At 45.5% G+C, this 22,844-nt stretch overlaps 2 protein-coding genes across 3 annotated transcripts; one reads left to right on the forward strand and one right to left on the reverse strand.

Annotated features, from left to right (window-relative positions):
* Nucleotides 1-2,353: 2,353 nt before the first annotated feature.
* Nucleotides 2,354-7,944, reverse strand: RPL15 (ribosomal protein L15). 2 transcript variants are annotated; one of them, XM_042043213.1, is made up of 4 exons: nt 7,890-7,944; nt 6,292-6,476; nt 4,807-4,943; nt 2,354-2,710 (listed from the first exon to the last, which is right to left on the reverse strand). In XM_042043213.1, the coding sequence occupies exons 2-4, from the start codon at nt 6,461-6,463 to the stop codon at nt 2,405-2,407; spliced, it is 615 nt and encodes a 204-aa protein (XP_041899147.1). In that variant the 5' UTR covers nt 6,464-6,476; nt 7,890-7,944; the 3' UTR covers nt 2,354-2,404. The 2 variants fall into 2 exon arrangements, with proteins under 2 accessions (XP_041899147.1, XP_041899149.1); XM_042043215.1 differs by having other exon boundaries at nt 6,292-6,473; nt 7,890-7,927.
* Nucleotides 7,945-8,027: 83 nt separating this feature from the next.
* NKIRAS1 (NFKB inhibitor interacting Ras like 1) lies at nt 8,028-21,482 on the forward strand. The gene is made up of 5 exons (XM_042043216.1): nt 8,028-8,123; nt 9,147-9,240; nt 9,917-10,041; nt 17,750-17,991; nt 20,843-21,482. Exons 3-5 carry the CDS (start codon nt 9,948-9,950, stop codon nt 21,080-21,082), a joined length of 576 nt encoding a protein of 191 aa, XP_041899150.1. The 5' UTR covers nt 8,028-8,123; nt 9,147-9,240; nt 9,917-9,947; the 3' UTR covers nt 21,083-21,482.
* The last annotated feature ends 1,362 nt before the right edge of the window (nt 21,483-22,844 follow it).

Genomic DNA, 22,844 nt, shown 5'->3' on the forward strand with positions numbered 1-22,844 from the left:
TGAAGCTTCCTCTTCCCTCCCCCTGCCCTCCTTCAGCTACAGCTTAGTGTCCCTGTTTCAGGCAGACCCTTGGTGTCTGGGGAGTGTTGAACTCAAGTTACAGCCTCTCACTAGGACAGTCTCAGATGACTGGTTTCTACCACAATCTTAAGGAACACAGGCTACTAGCAATCTCTTGAACTTGCAAAACAGGTTCAAGAATCAAGCAGGAAAGGCAGAGATCACATAACCTTTCTCTAACCCTGACTTCTCAAGCCAACAACCCCAAACAAAAGAAGTTTTTCCTCAATGTTTTGCCTTTTTAAAATAAAGATTTTAATAAAAGATAATTTGTCTTACCACTTCACATAAATTTTGCAACACAATGTCCCTTCAAACTCAAAATCATTTTTAAGAGCGTAAGACACTTCCAGTGTGGAATAACACTAAGGAAATCTGATTTCTCAAAGACTTGGAATGAGCTGTACATACCCAGAGCATCTTTGAAGGCACTACCATCTGTTTCAAATTCCTTCACTGGTCTGACAGACACCATGGTACACTGTCATCAGCAGTTTTCAATAAACTTTGGAGGGGACAGTGCTTTCCCCCTTATTTTAAAGCTCAAAGAGTTACAGGACCAAGGGCCAGCCTCAGGCAGGTCACTGAAGACACCTGCCACGTGCTGCATGGTTTGAAGGCTGTCAAAGGATACAGCATTAGTGCTGACTGCCCCATCACCTACTGTCACCTTCCCCCATCAGTGGCAAGGGTCCAAACAACTTAACAACCCCTAGTACAGTATCATCAGTCTTGAAGTTGTTGCCTTAAAAAAACCCCAACCAACCAAAAAAAAAATCATAGATTCAGGTTGAAGGGACCTTAAAGCCAGTTCCAAATCTCCTGCCACGGGCAGGGACGCCTTTTTCTAGACCATGTTGCTCAAACAGACAAAAGAAATTCCAGAGGAATGGACACTCTGGCCATACTGGCACTACCTTAAACCCTTAAATCTACAAACCAGACAGATCAGCCCCCTCTCTGCAATAACCTCATCCATGCTCGGGAGAGACTTCACTCATCAAATTTGCTCTGAGAAACTTCCTGTTCTACACCATTACAGGAGCTGCTTTCAAGAACACCAGAGATACTTCAAAGGAGAGGCTAAAAATATCTCCCTTCTTTAAAGCAGACAGCTTTAACAATTTTTAACAGAGATTACTTTGCCTTTTTCTTGTTTGAACCAAACAAAACACATCATTAAAGAATTGCCACCTTGAGCTGTTCTTCCTGGCTTTAAGAACACACTGCCAAAACATCTCTTCTTCAGACTACCACCCTCCTGTAGGAACTTTAACTAAAGAGGAGTATTAAGTGAATTTCTCAGTTGAAGGGAAAAATCTTGACATGCTTTAAGTCTCAGGAGAAAAAAAAGAAAAAAATCAATCCACATCCCAAGCTGCTGGAAGACACAGCTACTTTTTGGGCCTTCTATCAATGCCTTTTCCTATCACTACCCAACAGACATAGTACACAATCTGTGGAAGCTAGGACAGCCATCCACCTAATTTACCAGGAACTGCATTTCATCTCTTGGCTTTTATGTGAAAGCTGACTTCATGCTGAAAGGTCACACTGTAATTTCACAAAAAGTAGTCAAAAATACATTCACCTATAACTGTTATCCAAATGTGGTTATTTCTACCACCTAACCATGCAGAGAAATCAGAATGCAGCTCTTTAACAGAGAGACATGTTTTCTGTTCTGGCAGCAAAAGGAAGGTTTAAGAAACTGTTCCCCCTCAATCTTGACAAATGAAATGATACCTACTCTACAGTCAGTATTTTACTATTCAGCCTAAAACCTTATCATTCTTTGTGATGTGTCCACATTTTTAATACCGTGTACTTCAATGACCAGAGCAAGCTTTACCTTTCCATTCTGTGCTTAGTTGATTCAGACAATGTAGCTGAGAGGCCCGAGAGCTGGTTTGACACTGAAGATGTAAAAAACCCAGAACTTGAAAAATAAAATTGCCATTAGTATTTAATCACCTATAAAAAATAAATGAGCACTTTCAGTTTACATCTCATTGCACAAGATCAAAGCTGGCCTTCAGTCTAAGCACAGGACGCAGAGACCCCAACCTACAGACAGTGACAAGATCACGGACCAGCCCTTGGGCTTTCAATACACACAGCACACACCCTTCCATGTTGAAAGTGAAACCCACCACAGACCTCTATACTCAGGGCCCACAGTCTTCACAAGTATCAAATTACATTTCCAAAAGCCTGTCTAAATATGGAAACATCTGAACTCCTGGAGAATTCTACACTTATCCACATAACTCAAGAAGCAGCAGAAGCACTGTTAAATTTAACAACCTGCATGAGCTTTATTAGATGGCCACGTTTACAAGAATTAGCGGTAGCGGTGCAGCTGCAGGGTGTTGCGCCTTCTCCAGGCCGCACGGCGTGAGCCACCGATGGTGTGGTGGAATTTGTGGCCCTTGCCAAGCCCACGGCTCTTGCGCCCAGCTGACGTCAGCCCACGCATCTCTCTGTGCTTGTGGACGGGCTTGGTGATCCATTGGGTGTCAGGGTTCCGCCTGATGGTCTTATGGAAGGGATCAATCAGGATCACTTCAAAAAACTTGTAAGTGGAATCTTCACCCACCCAATACGAGTTCAAGACTCTCAGAGCGCCACAGTGACGGCCAGCACGTTCCTAGAGGAAAAAATGAATGCAAAAGGCTGTAAAACCATGGATGCAGCACACTCTTCATGCAGAAAGATGACTAACTCAAACATAAAATTTCAATTTTCCCCAAGAGAACCTCTTTTCCTACAAAAAATCCTCCCCATCCAGTTGCAAAGGTACAAGAAAAGTAATAGCTGAAAAGAATGCTGTGTTACAAAAAAAAAAAAGGCCGTTCGGATTCCTGCATGAAACAGGTTTTAATGACCATGAGCAGGAAGGTGCTTGGTTGACAAAAGAAAGAACTCTCTGTACACAGAAGCACCCAGTCAGTAAATATACAATGTTAAAAATAACTTCAACGTGAAGATGAAGAGCACGAGCTGCACTTGAGCTCACGGAACAATCTTTTGTGGGAAGTTATGAAAGACTGATTAATTTGCGCATCCAAAGCTACAGGGGAGAAAGGCATTTCTGCAGAGAGTAAGCCTGTACTGGTAGGAGTAAAGGAATAGCTGATGTAACAAATCTTTGTACTACTGCTGGCATATTAGTGCTCGCTATTCCTATCCTCACTTGTGGTTGGAAAGACGCAATCTTAGTTTAGAAAACAAAACAAAGCAGAAAATAGCAATTATAGCTATTATGCCATCTGCCTCTCCCATCAAGAATGCTCCGTACTTAAAACACCCTACGTGCGTTCAGTTGTAGGACTTTATCCTTATCATGGGGAAGCACGAACCAATGGACCCCATTCATCTTCTTCCCCAATGTAATCCTAACCTATTGCTACAGGCTTCCCTAAACAGCACTTGACTATTTCCTGCACACGGAGTAACATTTTTTCAAGTCCTCATTTTCTTCTAGTGTGAGAGCAACACCTATATGAAACATTAGAACACCAGCCACCCTCGACCAGCTTCTATTCGAGGATGGGAGCTCCAACTGAGGCTCTACGTTTCTATAATCTGAAAAATATAACTCTTCAGGAAAGACTGTTGTCAGATTCAGAAAATTCAAGCTAAAACTGAGGACAAATAACTTCTTCCATAATTGTCGTGAGCATGTAATTAGCCATCGGGTATCTGGGAGTAACATATATGAAGAGAATGCCATGAGCACTGAAAACAGAATTGCATTTTTAATTCAAACTCATCACCTTTGTTTCTTTTAAATAAGCATATCCCATTTACATTTTTTCATTGGGGGAAAAAAAAAAATCCCACCATATTCAACTTTCAGAAGTCACTCAGAAGTATTTTTTAAGTCCTGAGAACAGAAAAGTCTTCTGCTTCAAGACGGAAAGGCAGTGACACTCTCCCTTCTTCCACAATGTCTCATTTGAGAATGCAGACTGGTATTAACTAACCCACTGAAAAAGTTCTTTTTGTAAAGGTGAGAACTGTATCTCTTCCAGACTACTGCTGTGACAGCAGTAAAGTTTACAAGATCTCATCGAATCAAAGCTTACATTTTGAGTACTTCAGTAACAATATCTCACCTAAAAATAAATTAACCCCCAACCTGTGTGCTTGTGAGATACCAAAGCTTTTTATAAAGAAGCAGGTGGTCTCTGGCATGCTGCCTTCAGCTCCTGCAATACAGCTAAGTATGCTGTGCAACACTACTACTACACAAACAGGCACTACAGGCCTTAAGTCAGGAAATCACGTGTACTTTGTGAAAGGACCATCAGCTACAGCTGGTGATCCACACCACGTGGCAGGGAACACAAGAGTGGGATTTACTGACAAGTTAAGACACCTTAGCACACACAAATTCTTATGTCTCATGCCTAGCTCTTTATTTCACTGTGGCTTGGACTAGTTATGTGTTTTTCGTAACAAATATTGTGGCATACTTTACAAGTATACACTATGAACGTCACTAAACCAGCCAAGTGGTTCCCACAGACCCCATTTTTAAAGTCTGAATAGTTTTTTATTGTCTCAATAAAGCTTTTAAAGACATTCTGGTGCCTTCCTGCCACCATTATTCAAAATCTTTTACCCAACTTACTAACAAAGCAGCTGGTTTGGTTTATATTTTTTGTCTCTGAGTATTTTCAGCTTTTACAGACTAAAACTTTCCAACCCATATTTGTGAGCAATAACCAAAATACTCACCTCTGCTACAGACTGAAGACTCCGAGCAAACTTGAGCTGGTTAACACCATGATGTACAGGTTTACCATAGGTTGCACCTTTCGGGACTGGGCGTTTGCGACCACCACGGCGAACACGGACACGGTAGATAACGTAACCTAAAACAAACAGTGCCTTAGGAACAAGAACAATTCTAGTAGCAATTTTCATCCCTGTACCCAAAAATTTACACGAAATGCTGCAACACGAAGTCATTATACCAATTCTTACCGAAATTTACAATTCAAGGTGGATAGTACAAGATGTTTTTGTCATTTTCATTACAACTGAGTAAGGCGAGTGATATCCTGTCACAACTATTTCTTGGTTCCAAACCAGAGCTTATGGCACCTGGTTAGTCTGTTTTAGTCCCAAACAGACTAAAATCAGCTACAACTATATTGTAATACAATCATAAAACCCCACCAAAACCACTACCCAAACCCCACAATTTAGATGGCAGCACTCACAAAGCACTGAAGCACAAGCCATCCACAAACCCTGCTGAAATCTGGTCACTGAGAAATGAGGAAACTAGATGAACAGTGACAGAAATGCCAAGTCTTAGCTTTTTATTTTCTTGTGAATAAACATACCGGGTTTTTAACTGGATTTCCTCAAGTTACTCATGGATGACCACTTTTCCCATTTCTTTCCCTGACAAGTAACTGTTTTCCAATGACAGTACGAACTCCATCACCTTGCCCAAGTACATGCAGCTGTAACAGTCATAGTACGGCTTGTGTTGGAAGGAGCCTTAAAGACCTCTCAATTCCAACCCCCCTGCCATGGACAGGGACACCTTCCACCAGACCAGTCTGCTCAGAGCTCCATCCAGCCTGCACTTGAACACTGCCAGGGATGGGGTATTCAACTTCTCTAGGCAACCTGTTCCAGTGCCTCACCACCCTCACAGTAAAGAGTATCTTCCTAATATCTAATCTAAACCTACTCTTTCAGTTTGAAGCCATTCCCCCTTGTCCTGTCACTACATGCTCTTGTGCAAGTCTCCATCCAGATCCCTTGTAGCTCTTTTCAGGTGCTAGGTCACAATTCAGTCACCCTGAAAAAAGTCAAAGTAACACATGACAAAACTTGGGCAGAGAAAGGACACCCCCCAACCCTAGGATACTAAAACCACTGCTCAATTCTGTGGAACTTTGCACGAGAACAAAAACTGAGGCCAAAGCCCACTTGATCTTCACCTGCCAGAACAGCCACAGAAGGCACAGATGCAAAATTAAGTGAAGTTAAGGTTTTAAGGCTTTTAAAAGTTTAGGTTTAAGTTTAAGGCTGTGGGCACTGCTACCGACTGAGAACATTTATGATATTCTTTTCATTTCACGCAGGACACTTCCATTTATTGGGGGATACTTCAGTTCCAGATTTTGTTTTTCTGCTGTCACTGAAGGAAGCCAATGTCACTCCATCGTGAGGCACACGGACTTCACCTCTCCGTGCCATTACCTTGCTTGGCCTTGTATCCCAGCCTGCGGGCTTTATCGGGTCGTGTAGGGCGTGGGGCCCGATGCAAGGCCGACAGCTGGCGGTACTGCCAGCAGCGCACGCGCAGCAGGAACCGCATCACGTCCGACTGCTTCTTCCTCCATAGCTCCTGGATGTACTTGTAGGCACCCATGGCTGTCTACCTGCTGGACAGAGAGCTCAGTGAAAACAATGCACCAAAAGCAATTCCCAGTTTGAACATCTTCCAAGGGTAGCACTGCACAAAACCACACATGGAACAGCACTGAGAGACAGGGACCTCCGAAGCGTCTTTGTACCACTGACACCCGAGAACATGGATCACACCGGGCAGCCTTCAGCATGACATGCTGCAGTCACCATTCCCAGCAATTTTCTTCCTTTTTGCATGTTCTGAAGTGTTAAACTCCTCAACTGAAAATTTTCAGATGTGTTATGTCTGACACTACCAAACCCAATGATTAATACCTGAAACAAGTTGTAAATATCAATCTATAAAGAACCACGGGTCTGCAAGGAGTGTGGCCTTTACTGTTAACTCTTACTTTAATAAGGTTTTACTTCTAAGTGAAAGCTGAACAGTTTCATTAGTAAGTGGAAATTTAACTGTTGCTTAAGAAATGAACTAGATTGGGACTTTTGCTTCCTTAGAGCTACTCACTTGGTGTCTCCCACATCTCAGGAGAGACAAGGCCTTCATCCGCATCTGCTGAAACTGGGCTTTAAGTAGAATGGGATGTACGGATCATGCAATACTAAACAAGAAGTGTCATAACTTAGTGTCGTACTGCTGCTGACATTTGTGTTTTGCTCCACAGAGGCCCTGTGGGTTTTTTAAAGGTTTTTTACATTGTTTCTGCTGAACACCATCGGGGTCAGTTTGTATTGACTTCAGCAGAGCAAGGACTCAACACGAAGTTCCTACAGATCAAATTTTGCTCTTAAGAAAATAATGACTATTACAAAGTCCCTCTTCTGAGCTGAAATTGTCTTAAAAGATGAAGGCATTTTAAAAAATCAAATATTACTTAATTTTTACTCATGCTTACTGCTGTCTTCCTGAAAACCTCTGAGGCCTTACACATGTGCAGCAATCAGCACGTGTACCTGAACCCCATCAAGCCCCCACCTAACTCACCATCAGATACACGCAGCTCACTTTATTTACATTTAAAAACACGCCGAAAACAGTTCGTGTGTGACTTTGGATACCCCTCTTGTTTGAACGTGCCCAGCTATGGTTCATCCATTCCTACTCCCAGCCACCCCATCTTTTCACTGCATAATGGCACAAAACCCCCACGAACAAACCGCAAACCAGGGCGCGCCGTCTATCACCGACCTGCGCCCGCTCTGCCGCGCCAGGGCCACCCTGGGTGGCCCGTTCCCCTCCCCGCCCCGGCCCACCGAGGCGCAGCCCGCGGGCCCTCCTCCACCGGCCTCCCAGAGGCGCCGCGCCGCAGGAGCAGCCCCATCCCACCCGGAGCCCGGCGGGCGCGGCGGCGGGACGGGCGGATGGACGCTCGGATCCCGGGATGGGCACGGATTGAGGGAAAGGCCGCGCGCGGACCGGCCCTCACCTGATGGCGCCCAGCACCGGAAAGGAAGAACCCTGCTACCCACAACCCCTCGGGGCCACCCCGCACTTCTGGCGGCGGCAGCGGTGCCTCACGGGTAATGTAGTCCGGCGGGGCCGCGAGCCGCGCGTCCCTCCCCGCTCGGCCCGGCGCGGCCCGGCCCCCCCGCGCCCGCCAATGGGAGCCGGGGGCGGGGCCCGCGCGGGTCAATGGGGCCGGGCCGGACGCTCTGTCCAGGTGCGCGCTCGCGGCGGGGGGGGCGGCCTCGGGGGCGCGCTCTGGGGCCGGGGCGCGCTCTGGGGCCAGGGCATTGGGGCGCGGCCCGCCCGAGGGCTGGACGTGGGGCAGGGGCTTGGCGCGATGCGGCATCCCCTGAGACACCCCCTCCCCCCAACCCCCGTAAGAGCCCCAGGTTAGGGATTGGGGTGGGGACTTTGCTTAAAACCCTGAAAAGAAGCCTTTAAAAAAAGCTCTAAAATAATAATAATTTTTAAAATCGTAAGATTATGAAGAACGGCAGAGGGAGCTGGGTTTGTTTAGCCTGGAGGAGGCTCAGAGGGAACCTCATCCCTCTCTACAACTCTCTGAAAGGAGGCTGTAGTGAGGTGGGGGTCAGTCTCTTCTACTGTGACTGCAGTGAGAGGACCAGAGGAGATGGCCTTCAGCCGAGCCAGGGGAGACTCAGATTAGGTATTAGAAGAAAAATTTTCACTGTTACGACAGTCAGGCATTGGAATAGGTTGCCCAGGCAGATTGTGGGGTCACCATCCCTGGAGGGGTTTAAAAGGCGTCTGGATCTGGTGCTGGATGATGTGGTTTAGTGGTTGCAGTGGTAGTTCTGGGTTGATGTTTGGACTGGATGTTCTTAAAGGTCTCTTCCAACCTGATGATTCAATTGTATTCTAAATAATAAACCCTAAGGGCAAAAACAAAACCCTAAAAACAATCCTAAAACCTTTTCAGTGGAGGATAGGGAGAGGGCACCATGGAGTCCCTGGTTCTGCAGGCTTTATGCACTGATCTGCTCCTGTCCCTGCTCCCATCCCTCCTGTATATGGCATGGCACAGGTTGGACGGGGTGTTGAGCAACCTGGTCTCATTGGTGGCATCCCTACCCATGGCAGGGGGCTGGAAGGAGAGGATCTTTAAACTACATTCCAACCCAAGCCATTCTATGATCCTGTGAGTTAGGCTTTCCCAGCCTGCAAGTCCTTTCTGCCTCCCTACCTGCGGCTGCGGGATGACCTTTCTGTTTTTCAGTGTATGCTTTTCAGAGCACCCTGGCTTGTGAAGCATTACCTGGTTAAACTGGAATTGAAGCAGGACAGTGCCAACCCCTCCTGGTCCAGAAAAGGTATTCTTCAGCTCTCTCTATGGGAAATGGCTCCAAAGAGCCAACTGAGTCAGGGCCTGCAGCCCTGCCATGGCTCACTGGCAGAGGGAAGTGCCCCTGGCTGCTGGATGCCTCCTGCTAGAACCAACCCCCACCCATCCAAACTGATTTAAAGCAGACTGAAAAAACCTGCTTCTGCATTTGCTTTCCTCTGCTTCTGCCTTTAATGCTCCTGTTTTGTAGTTCCTATTCTGTAAAAGCTACAAACTTTCTGTGAGTGAAATAAAAAGGAAGGAACCACCAGTTTCTCGCATTTCCAGAAGCCATCCTGGTACCATGAGATTCCATCAAGCCCACTGCAAGCCCAGGAAGCCCGATAACGCCGTGCACACACACGCCAACAAACACAGCCCCTGCCCCAGGGTGTGCATGCTCCAGCGCTCCCAGTCTCCCAGAGCCTGACAGGACAAGTGTCGAGGCTGCAGCCAAGCATCAGCACCACTGGCAGCAGCCTAAAACCTGAAAAAATGGTGTGGGAGGAAACTCTAGTCCTAAAAATATCAGTCGCTGGCGAGCGCTGGGAGGGAGCTGTGCCCCCGCTGCTTTGCGCTTTGCCTTGCGCCTTCCGTGGGCTTCGCTCCCGCAGGGTGCCCATCCCTGCGCCATGCTAGGCTAACAGCCTCCCGTGTCTGCACAGGGCTCCGCTGCGGAACCGGCCCTCGGCAAAGATGGGGAAGGGCTACAAGGTGGTGGTCTGTGGAATGGCCTCAGTGGGAAAGACTGCGATTTTGGAGCAGCTTCTCTATGGAAAGCATACTGTTGGTGAGACATTTTTACTTTTGGGGGGAGGTTGTTTCCTTTTCTAGCATCTTGTTCTGTGTGAGCCCCCAAACACCAATAATCGAGGACTGTGAACTGCGCTGAGGTGAAGGAGGAAATTAATGTGGTTTTGTGGCATCTCTTGGCTGTTCTTAAAATTCATAGTCCCTTACTTAAGGATTTTTAAAAGAGCCTTGGAGAAGAACCTGTTCTGTGATGTTCCCAGTAATAAAACACAAGAATGTTTAAAAAGAAACAAACACTGAAAGTAGGTGATGTGCCTCCTGCCTATTTACAAAAGAAATATCTCATTCCATGAAAGATGCCGTAGATGCCTGAAAAATAAATAGCTGTCACATGATGAGTGTAGACTCTGTTTAGACTTCTGTTTCATCTTCTTAAAGCTTTATTTTGCTTGGTCTTGGCTAACATTTAATCAAAGCTCTGGAAAGAAAAACAGCTCAGCTTTAGGTTCCACATTCTGTGCTGAGCTTCGAAGGCCAAGCGTCTCGGCTCTCTAAGAAATCCTCCTGTGGAAAACAGACTTGACAGAGGAACAGAGGATGCCTGATATTTGCTGTGCACAAAAGAAAGGGGACACAGGCAAAGGTGGCATGTTTCCCTCTGTTTCCACATTTGGCTTTGAAACAAAGTGCAATGATCATCAGGCTGACAAATTATTCCTGCCTCACCTAGAAACAAGGGGTGGCACCAGGGCTTTGACTGATGTTTAGTCACTTTGCATTTTTTTCTTGAGCCGGTAAATTAGACGTGTGGATAAGTTGTTGGATAAACGTGAGGATTTCTAGGATGCTGCTTTGCAGCACTGCACCTTTAAAATGTGTGGATGGGAGGAATTTGCTGGCAAAGCGTGATACAGAACTGTGTGCTAATACCCGTGTTTAAAAGGAGGATTTCCTCTAATGTTGCAGCAACATCTGTTTCCAGCATCCTACCGAGAGCTAGGCACGTAGCCCCGCGTAGCTTTCAACGTGAAGGTTGCAAAACCTGCAGGCTGAAGGTTTTTCCCTCTGCTACCAACCTGCCTCTCCTCTGTGCCGGGCTGGCTGACTGTCAGAGACACCCCAGCAGCATGAGCAAGGCCACGTTACTTAAATCGTATTGCCTTGCATTAATTCCTGCCTCCTATTAGCAAGCCAGGCAGGAAGGATATTTGGGTGTTGCTGATCAGAGGAGCTATTTATGGAGCCAGCCATGTACATGATTATACAGCATCATGGACACTGGCTGACATAACCGGAGGGAGGCCTCGTGCCTGGGGTTTAGCCGTGGGTGTCCTTCTGTCACTCCCAAATGCTCTGCTCCAGCTTGGCCATTGAGCAATGTGGACCCCCTCCCCCAGCCCCCACCCTTAAAAAGATCAGTTTTCCTGGCCTGCAGCTCTGCTCTTATTTTTTTGAGTTACTGGTAAGGGAAGGAGCAGCTGATACCGGATGGAGAGTGCAAGGGGAGAAGGAAGAGGTAGTTTCCTGTTTTCTGTGATTTTGGTCAAATCTTATTCCTAAGACATTCAGAGAAAGAGGGCAAATAGCAGAGTCAAGATTAATAATTGAGAGTGTCATCAGGGAGCTGCTGCAGCCCCAAGAGATGAGTGCCCATGGCCCAGCAATTTTGATATCCCCTACATAGGCCATCAGGCACATTTGGGGGGATGTACCGATAAGCTGGTGCTTTTTGCAGTCCTGCTGAGTGGTCACCATCCTCCCTGCCTCTTCCTCAGCATGTAGGCAGTTGTGGCAGAGGGTGCCTGGAGTATGGGCTGCTGGAAATGGTTCCCAGAAGACCTTCAGCTACTGTTCCACTCTGTATTGATTTAACTCCCGAATTGCAGAGGCAGGGTGCCATTGTGAGGATCTCGCTATGCAAGGACTGAGTTTGGGGAATGGCGAGTGTTTGACTGCTCCTTAGCTGAGCTGCTATAAACTGCACAACAGTGCTACCATTGCAGGGGTGGCCCTTCCACACCTAAAACATGATTACAGGACCTTGATCCTTGTTTCCTAAAGCTTACGAGCTCCAGAAAGCTGACATGTACATCTTGGCTGCTGGCCTTTTTGGCTGGAGGCAAGAAAGGACTAGTGTGTTTGCTGAAAGCCTATCTGTTCAGAGCCAACCATCAAGGCAGCTCACCGGGCATGGCAACACGGACACAAGCTGTTTCAAAACCTGTGCTTCCTGACTGACGTCAGGAGCAGCTCTGCAGCCGCTCCAAGGGCCCGGGAGCCATGGGGAGGACAGCCGAGCCAACACAGGGAGTCATTCCGTTCCGATGGCAGGCACATCCTCCTCTCAGTGACAAGAGGCATGCTAGAACGTGGTTGGAGGCTCAGAGCACGAGACCTGCTACCATACTGAGGTGTCGCAGCCACTGTCATGGGGGTCTCCTCCTGGCCGTAAATCAGCCATGAGTCTGTCAGTGCTCACGTGCCTCCTGTTGACTTTCCTGTAAAAAGGAGTGGTGGCACAGCTGGTGTCAGGGAAGTGATTAGAGTCCTTGGAGTTTTACACTGTTATGTAAAGCCCTTGGCTTTGAGCCCATGCTCCTGGCTGTGTGTTTGGTGATGGTGCTGTAAAGCCAGTTGCACTGTGTTTCTTTTCCTAGGAAAACATGCACCTTCAGGTCTCCCTGGCTTCTCATAGATTAAGTCCCTAAGTGCCAGTGTTACTTACATGGTCAGCAGCTAGCACTCTTGCAAAGGCACTAAGATTGCTTGAGGTCAAAGAGGAAGAAGTATTCAGGAAGGAGGAATACCCCAAAAAAGGAGTATGTGTCCCTGTAGCATGTGAGCAACAGTGTCTGGTATTGGATTTTGTGCTAGGCTTTAAACTGCAACAGAGTTTGCCTTGTGTCCCAAGATGGGAAAAGAGAGGATAAATAGACGAGAGACACTCTCAGAGCCATGGAAAATAATGTAGTTATTGCATGGCAGATACTCTTGCTAAACTAATACAAGGAATTAGAAAAAAACCAAAAGGAAATGTTTGAAATGGATGCAGATTTAGCTTTGTAGGGACTATATTGCCAGAGGTCAGGACAAATAGTTGTTAAGTTGCACATATTTATGTAGTACATATACAAGTACAGCAGTGTGCCCAGGTGGCCAAGAAGGCCAATGGCATCAGGAATGGTGAGACCAGCAGGACCAAGGCAGTGATCGTCCCCCTGTGCTCAGCACTGGTGAGGCAGCACCTTGAATCCTGTGTTCAGTTTTGGGCTCCTCTCTACAAGAAAGACACTGAGGGGCTGGAGTGTGTCCAGAGAAGGAAAATTGAGCAGGTGAAGGGAAGGGCCTGGTGCACTGCTCTGATGAGGAGCAGCTGAGGGAGCTGGGAGTGTTCAGCCCAGAGGAAAGGAGGCTCCAAAGGGGGACCTTATTGCTCTCTGCAGATACCTGACAGGAGGGCATAGCCAGGTGGGGGTCGGTCTCTTCTCCCAAGTAACAAGCAACAGGACAAGAGGAAATGGCCTCAAGTTATGCCAGGGGAGGTTTAGATTGGATATTAGGAAAAATTTCTTCACTGAAAGGGTGTTCAGCCATTGGAGCAGGCTGCCCAGGGAAGTGGTGGAATCACCATTCCTGAAGTGTTCAAAAACCATGTAGATACGGCGCTTGGGGACATGGTTGAGTGGGCTTGCCAGTGCTGGTTTAACAGTTTGGCTCGATGATCTTAGAAGTCTTTTTCAGCCTTAACTGTTCTATGATTCTGTGATTGCCTCGTACCTGGGATGATCTCTCTTTTTGTGACTTAAGTGTTGTGTTTGTCCAAATCCTCACCTTCTCTTGCTGTCCTGAAGAAAGAGGAGCCAGTCTTATCTCCTCAGTCATGAAAAAGGTCCTTGACTGGCAGCAGAAGATTGTCCCACTACATACCTGTGGTACCTGGCACTGCTTGGCCCGACCTCTCTTGACCAGGCTAGCAGGAGACTTACTGGCTTAGCTTTGGCACAGGACATCTGTAAAGAGGATGGGTATTTTTCCTTAAACAGTGTTCCTGTTCAGTGATGGTGCAGACAGGAGTCTTCCTTCTGCCTTTAAAATATTTCTGGCCTCTCAGCCTATGTTAAAGCTTATCAGATCAACAGGAAGAGATGAGAACTCTCCGTTGCAGAAAACTTACCTCTGCCTCCTGGCTGTGTAAATATGGTCAGGTTATTCATAAGCAGCTACTTCAGATCCTCTTACTAGCTAGGAATGAAAACACCATATATTAGTGTGGCAGAAGCCATAATGAGAGAATTTGCCTCACTTGGTCCAGCTGGAGGGATTTGGGATTTTGGCTTACACACTTTGGACGTGCAGGCTAATTAACCTAATTATGTGTTCATAGAATCATAGAATGGTTTGTGTTGGAAGGGACCTTAAAGATCATCTCCTTCCAACCCCTTTGCCATGGGCAGAGACACCTTTTACATCTTCACTTTTTAAATTAAAACTACCTCGTGATAGAGGTGCAGTCAGCCTTGCATTTTAGAAACAGATGTAAATGGAACTGAATATTTGTAACTGAGGGTCACAACTTGGCTATTCATTGGTGAGACCAGTACTTCCCTAGCAGTTAAATCTAAACAGATCAGCTCCTTTTGAGGTCTGTCCAGCTCTTTCCCAAGTCAGGGATCCTCTGATACACTGTCATTTGAGATATAAGTAAGCAAAGCCTGTTATTCTGCACTTCACAAACATAAGGAATAGCAGGCTTTAGGAGCTCTTTGCTGAATTCCTCTGGAAAAAGACAAAAAGAGATAACACAGGAGATTATCAGAAGTACTCAAGAAGACATAAAATTTGTACTGCATTAATGCTCGAGATCCAACTGGGAACTTTTGAAATTCCATCCCTCTTGAAATTTTGATTTACTTGGGTATTTGCAATCTATCTGCTCTGCCTAGCCTAAGTATGCAGTATTCATTAGTATATTGAGCCTTTTCTTTACTTCATTGGGAAGCCACAAGGGGTTGGAACAAAACCCAATTTATGACTGAGGCTTCCCATTGCAGTTCCTCTGTGGCAGCAGTCGGTAACAAACAAAGACCTTCCTGCCTCTCCTAAGATTTGCACCAGCTGAGTAGGTGCTAGAGAGTGGCATCACTTCTGTCTATTCCTCCTTTCCCTCTCCAACTTTTTTACGCTTTAGTTTTCAAAGGAAGCATGATACTGTGCACAATCCTGTTAGTTCCCCTTCACCCCTGTAACTTCTGAACCTGAAAGCTGGCCCACTGTAGTGCTCTGCTCCACAGAAAACCTACTCAAGCTGGCAGCAGTCTGCAGGTAAGTGACTTCCCAGCACAAGCTGCCCTTGCCCACCCAGGTAGAGAAGGTGGAAGGATGCCTGGGGGTGCCAGTGTAGGAAAGGAGAATCAGGATCTTTGTGGCAGGGAGGATGGGATGGTGCCAGCACCTTTCTAGGACACTGACTAGTGTTGCTACTCTTACAGCAACTTGCTTGACCCATGTTTGAATGGAGACCTAGGAAGTGTTTGAATGGGATGGTACTAACAAGAAGTGCAAACGTCATTGTTGGCAAGATGTGGCTGGTACGTGGTCGGGGCTTTAGGAGCAGGGCCTAGAATAAGGTGAGACAGGTATTTTTAAAAATTATCTGTGTTTACTAAGGAAACTACTTGCATATACTCCCTCCCCCAGTGCACGCAGGTGAAATTTCACCTCTGGAATCTGATACTGGTGGATAAATTTCAACTCTCTCCTAAGTGCCCCTCCTATTTGACATCAAAATTTGTTGCTCTATTCTGCTGAGTTAAGTCCCAGGTCTTAAATTTTCCTCCTCATTTTAAAATAAGATGTTAAAAGACATACTTTTCACTGCTGCTTTTAATGCCATTAGGAAGAGATTGTCTCAGGATAATGTGGATATATTAGAGGCTGTTGAATTATAGTGTAGCATTTAGAGGATGAAAAACTGTATAATATTATGTGTTGCTTTTTAAAAAGAAAACTTAGGTACTTATGGTTCCTTTCTTCTTGCCAAAGCTGTACTTACTGATGCTAGATATTTCCTTGACCTGTTTGTACAATGCAATGAGGCAGAGCAAGAATATAGTGCTGTGTTTAAACAACAGTGCTGTATCCAGAAAGGGCTCTGTTACTAGCTCCGTCTTTAAAAATGCCCCTTTAACACATTCTACAATCACACAGAATGCATTTGTGCTTCCTCTTTTTATTAACCTTTGCTTTGTCCTTCTGTTCGTAGTTTTGCTCCCACACATTACCGTGGCTATATTTGGAGGCAAGATAAGTTAAATCATTGGAAACCTAGTAAGAGTTTGATCTATGAAGACTGCACAGAGAGGGGCAAAAAGAACAGCTTGTGCCACTTTCCTGCACAGGAATGCTGCATACATCATATAAAACCATCAGCGTGGGTGGAATGCTTTAGCTTGTTTGTCAATGTGAAGTGTTTTGAATAGTGTCATTGAATATAGCAAAATCCTTATTTTCATAGGCCAGATAATCCCTCGTGTTTTCTTAAACAATGCACTAAAATGGTCCCTTTTTGGCAGACAAAGAGAATAAAGCAGGACTGATTATTGTAGTCCTGCAACAGCAAACAATTGTATATAGGAGTGCAGGGGAGGCAAAAACGTGAGTTGCAGAAGGTTTGTATGAATACTTAAAACCAGCTCCAGAAGTGGCCCACTATACATAGTGGGCTATACATATATACATATAGCTACATATATACATATATATATATACATATGTATATGTAGCTATATGTATATACATATATACATATAGCTACACTATACATAGATTGTTTCGACCTGTAACCTTATGCACCTGCATCCAGGAGGAACACAAAGCTAACGTGATTTATGTGTTCTCAGGTTTGGCTTAGAAAACATAATTTTAATCAGTTCAAAGCAAGCTGCCTTGAATTACCTCACATTTACCTTGGGGAGAAGCAGAGGGAAGGAGGGCCAGTATGCAGATAAGGTGGAACAGGTGATACATATATGAAAGCTTGTTACCTTATGCATGCTCTTGCCTTGCAGTAAATGAACTTGCTCCTATTAGCAAATCTGAGTCATTTTAGATCCCTAGGGGATCGAAAAAGCTCACTGTGTATTTGAGTAAATAGAGTATGCAACTTTGTTTGCCTGCAAACATCCCCTTCCCTTTCTGGCTTATTTTCACTTATTGGCTAGTTGTACCACCAATACACATTCGTTTACAGAATTGTTCCTTTGGCTCCTGCTTCTGCAATATGATCCAGCTCATTATGAGGCAAAGAAGTAGGCTTAAGATGTTAGCACTTGACTGTCTGGTGTTACCTGGCTGTTGTACCAAAAGGGTATGTTTGGGCAGGCTCGTTTTGCAGCATGTTTGGCACAGAACTGGTACAACTGGGTGGTTGGAGTTTGGGAAACTTGGGAGGAGAGCATGTATCTTATCCTATTGTGAATGTACATGTTGTATAGATTAATTTTACAGGCATAATCATGTGCTTACATGTTAGTATATTTACAGCGTCAGTATTGGAAAGAGCTAGTGCAGTCATCTATGAATATAGCCCTCTATGGACATGCCAGGCAAGGTCAAGGCCTGGTCAAATCACTCTGTAAAACACTCACTGAAAGCTACTGTGGGGCACAATTCTGCTGCACTGCAAAGAATTCCTATAGTGGAGCTGTTCTTATAGCAGTGGAACGTTCCTGCTTGTTTTCAAACAGGCTTAGAAGAGGGTGCCACAATGGAAGATGTGTATTTGGCATCGGTGGAGACAGACCGAGGCGTGAAGGAACAGCTGCGGCTTTATGACACCAGGGGTCTGCAGGAGGGCGTGGAGCTGCCCAAGCACTATTTCTCTGTGGCTGACGGCTTCGTTCTGGTATATGCCGTGACCAGCCTCGAAGCCTTCCAAAGAGTCGAACTGCTCAAAAAGGAGATTGATGTCTTCAGAGACAAAAAGGAGGTAAATGCATGGTTGGCTAAATGCTGTGTCAGCGATAGGAAGTTAAGGTCACAAAGCCCAGCTTTTGTTTCTGTAAACGTTGTGTACAAAGGAAAATGGATGCACCCAGAGCCTTGGGCAACCCAGCAAAAAGGAGGCCTTCTCATGCCAGGGAAGCCTAATTCACATGCCATGCAGGTCATGCAAAAGAATGCTTTTTTTTTTTCCTTGTCCTTATTTCCTCTACTACAGCTAAAATTCAGTCAGCTGAATGCACCAGCCAGGACACTTATGACTAATAAAACATATGGTCTACAGCAGTGCAGCTCATATGTTTTTTTAGATATTGTACAGGGGAAGTCAAGTGCATAGAATAATATAACGAAGGGCATTATCTTTGCTTGTTTTGTATTCATGTACTTGATGGCTTACAAACTAGTGTAATTGACAATGGGTCTCCCAGACATTAGTCAATTGGCAAAGCAGCTTTAATGTATTTTAACAACCATATTGAATCAATTCAATTGTGTGAAATGACGGCTCTATTTTCCCTTAGAAAGCAGCTAGTGTTTTCAGCTGACAGTGTTCCAGCTTAGCTAAACAAATATAACTTGCATGTGGCATTAGCATTATGGCTTTTCCTACAGTATCTTTATATTCTCGAATAGTTTTCCCTGTTAAATGTCTTCAGCCTACAGCTTTCCAAATGCCTGTTTTATGCTGTTTAAAAGAAAAAAAAAAAGCATGAAGAATTAATTGGATAATGGTAGGGAGAGACTTTGCAAAAATGTAACTTGTTTTGTACTGACAGCACAAGGGTGGAGGAAGGCAGGCTCGAGTGTGACGGCAGATGAATGTGCAGTCACAGGAGAGGTATGTTAGGTGGTAGGGCTGGTGTGAGCTGCAGACTGTCACGTATATCAGGGATACAGGAGTCAAGCATAACTGCCCTGCAGGGCAAGGAAAGGTGGACACGCAGGGAATTTTTCCCAGGCACTGTGTTTTGCAAGGGCCCTGATTTGTTACTATACAGCATGTTGTAATGCAGAGGGGGAGTCACAGTCCCAACAGGATCTGTGTCCTGCTCTTCTGTGTTACCCGGCAGAAATCTCCTCTCTCATTGCATGAAGGTGCTTTAGAAAACAGCCAGTTTGCTCATCCTTTTGGAGAGCTTAAAATTGTGATTTCGACTGAGGCTAACATAGTTAAAGTGGTGGCCACAATAAGATGGATAAAATAGTTTTCATTCCTGTGATTTCCATGAAAAATAGGCTTTGAGGTATACAAGGTGAGACTGGGAGTCCTACCTTAAGGTAACTGTTAATCAGCAGATTAATGATTCTATGACTTAAAGCCTGGGCTCTACTAGAATGAATTCTTTACTGAATTGGGGATGTGTCTCCACACAGGGTGCTTCTGAGCTGGCAGAACTTCAACTTGTTGAATGGCACAGTCCCCTGTGGTGTGGCAGATGACAGAAAGCACTGATGGCTGGTTCCTTGCCTCTGCTGGCTGTGGGGGCTCTCCAGCACGCACCTTAAAGCCTGGCCAAATTTTACACTAAATAGAGGTTTTGTTCTGTTATACTGACAGAGCTTTGCCACAGCTAAAATTCAGCTGGAGCATGCATTAAATACACATGAAGATTATAGCTTCTTTCAAAGCCCTCACAGAGAGGAAAAAAAAAACCCCTAAACAGCATTTTTCCAAACACCCTGGACTGCTGTAGAAAAGAAAGGAAACCTCAGACCTCACAGGAACAGGACAAACATCTCTAGCTGGAAAGAAGTAGAAGGCATCCTGGAGTGAGCCTGACGAACAGGAAAGAGCAAGCAGGTGTGGCCACAGCAAACCCCACAAATCAGCAAGAGAGGACTTTATCACTTGATCTTTGTCAAACCACTAGTGTAGAGATGAAAACAGAGTTTGACTAAGGACCTTGAACTAAAAATGTAGGCATGGTTTCCCCTAAGAGCTGGTGCTGGTAAAATATTTTTAGAAAACAGTGAACTTAAAATAAGGAGGAGCAGTAGCTTCACATAGCCAGCACTGCCTTTGGCACTTCTAAGAGCTGAAGTACTGGGAAGGCTTCATGTACTTACTGAGTTCAGCCACCCTGGGCTGTCTGGGTAATATACAAGTCACTTGATGGATCCTTACAACTGCAGATCTGAGTTGATACCGCTGTGCTGCTCTTCTTAGCTAACCAGCTGCTCTTGAAACTGCTCCCCAGAGGATGCTCCTGGTGCTTATCTGCCCCTTTCAGCAGACAGTCCCCTTCAGTCCTTCGGGTGGCTCTTGCTGCCTGGGGCTGGGAAGCCAGTGGGGCTGGGCTGGGAAAGGGGCCCCACAGCCCGGCCTGCCCGGGCTGCTGGCACGGTTGGCTTTATTTATGTTGCGGGATGGGGCTTGGGAAAGAAACAAACAGGGCAAAATCCACCACTATGGGGTCCAGGCTCTCTGCTGCTGTGCATTTTGTCATCTCTCAAGCATCCACTGCTCTGACCTACTCGGATGTCATGCTCTTATCATTTGTCCAGGGCAGCTCAATTGCCAAGTGGAGAATAGGGCTGTTTAACTTTGGATCTCTTAGGTATTGTTTCCCTTCAAGCAATCGTCGGGGGGTTGGGAGTGGGGAGGCGAGAAGGGGAAGTCCTGCATATCCTATGATGAAAACAAGCTTCCAACCCATAACTAGATGAGGCTAATTCATATCCCAGACCCTGATCTTCCAAACTACATGCAACTTACCTTGTGCCAGTGCTAAGTTACAGAACAAGTCTGAACTGTGTTGCTACTTGCCTGCTGTTTAAAAGGATTGTGAGTGGTGGATGGTTTTGGTATAAAACTCACCCTCTTGTTTGGTTTGTAGGTTACACTTATTGTCTTGGGAAACAAAACTGACCTCCTGGACCAAAGGCAAGTGGAAACAGAAGCAGCACAGCAATGGGCAAGGGCTGAGAAAGTGAGACTGTGGGAAGTGACTGTGACAGATCGGAAAACACTGCTTGAACCCTTCACCTTCTTAGCTAGCAAACTGTCCCAGTCCCAGAACAAATCAACATTTCCCTTGCCTGGAAGGAAGAGCAAAGGGAATAACTGTGATAACTAGACTAGCTTAGCATTGTCTCCTGCTGCCAGGTCACAGTCTAAGTCCTTTTTGTGCCATTTGCTTCTTGCAGTTTCACTTAAAGCAATAATATCATTCAGCAATAAAATCAGCAAGCTTATAGCTAAGAGGTATCCTTCCTTCCCATAGACTTGGCTTGAAAAAGCTGCTGGTGGTAAAAGTGTCAAAAAGCGCTTTATGAGAGTAGTTATTTTGCATCCAGGGCTATGGAGGAGGAAGGGATAGATGGATACCTCTCTAGCAGGGGCTTTTAGCATGCCTGGGTATAGCTATGTTGAGGGACAAATCAACAAGCTTACCAGTATATAATCCCCCTGCAGATCTATAGCCTGTAGTCACAAAAAGTATTAGCTGCAATAAAGCATTCAATTTGGAAAGGTGATATGTTTGAAATGGCAACAGTTCTTTTACCTTGACCTTAAACAGGGACATGGGGCTTTTTGATGCTTCAAGAGGCTGAGATCAGTGTTTCCTGTAGAAGGGTATGGGGCAGGAGGAGCAATTACCAGATTTAGCCACTGATGTTCTGCTAGTGTCTGGAAGAAAAAAACCCCAACAAAATTATACAAAACCACCCCCCACATCTTCTGGGAAATACTAGAAGAGATCTACCCCAACACAAACCTTGTCAACAAAGTCTAGTAAGCAGTGCTTTCAGGTCCGGAATTCATGTGTAGAAACCAGAAATGCCCTCAGAGCACTCATTGATTGAACAACAACCTAAGGACAACATAGCTGTGGGTTTGTTCCAGCATGTCCACTACCAATCAGTCACATACCCATAGGTGGTAATTTTACTGAGAATTATATGGATCGATTTTGTACGCAGGAGGTCTTGCTGGGCTCTGCTTAGGGCACACTTTCCTGGCTGCTCAGCCAAGCTGCAGCAATCCACCCTCCCTAGGCCAGATAACAACTGGTACAAAGTGCTGTACTACTCTGCATGTGAGGGCTAAGGAGGGTAGGAGGCTGCCTTTTTCGGAGACATCCCTGTGGCAAATACCCAGAAATACCTGTACAAATGGCCCCAGTCTTAATGTGCTGCACATGGTCCAGCTGCAGGAGCGCAACTGCACGTGCTCTATTTGACCCAACACTGGCAAACCTGTGCTGCAGGAATCTGCTGTCCCAGGTCAGCTTGTCAGTAAACTGAACAAAAGGCGATATATAGTGACAGAATGAACAACTTTTCCCAGAGACAGCGGCCAGGTTTTGGCACCTAACAACCTCCTGTACTAATTGATTCTAGCTTGTCTTTGTATTTGAAGGCAAGAGCAGGGAGAGAGAGTGAAGTATGCAGTTTCTGTGTTTTCCACTAAATTAATGCTGTTTTGAACAAATACTGGGAATTTCACTGTGAATCAGCAAAACCACAAGCACTATTTGCACTGTCATACCATAACTGCTAAATAATGTGCTTAATGATCACAATTAAGCTTATAGTATTGCTCTTCCTGAATACTGATTAATAAAGTCTGCCAGCATTATTAATGTCAGAGCAGCAGTACACTTCATTAAAAATTAAGCAGGAATCCCTACCATTACAATGAAGGTAGACGAAACTGTTTATGTGCTTTGCTCAATATAGTTTGAATGGCTGTGGCCAAGGAGTAAGATAAGAGAGCAATTATGAATGAGCAAGCTCTTGTAATGCCCTGCTAGGAACATACAATTGTTTCCATTGCAACACTGCAGCTGAGTAAGCACTATAGCATGACCTCCCCCCACCTGGCCAGTAATAGTC

Source organism: Corvus kubaryi, unplaced genomic scaffold, assembly GCF_017639235.1.
Source record: "Corvus kubaryi isolate FWS band 111438036 unplaced genomic scaffold, C.kubaryi_AGA036_p1.0 37398, whole genome shotgun sequence".
Taxonomy (NCBI): domain Eukaryota; kingdom Metazoa; phylum Chordata; class Aves; order Passeriformes; family Corvidae; genus Corvus; species Corvus kubaryi.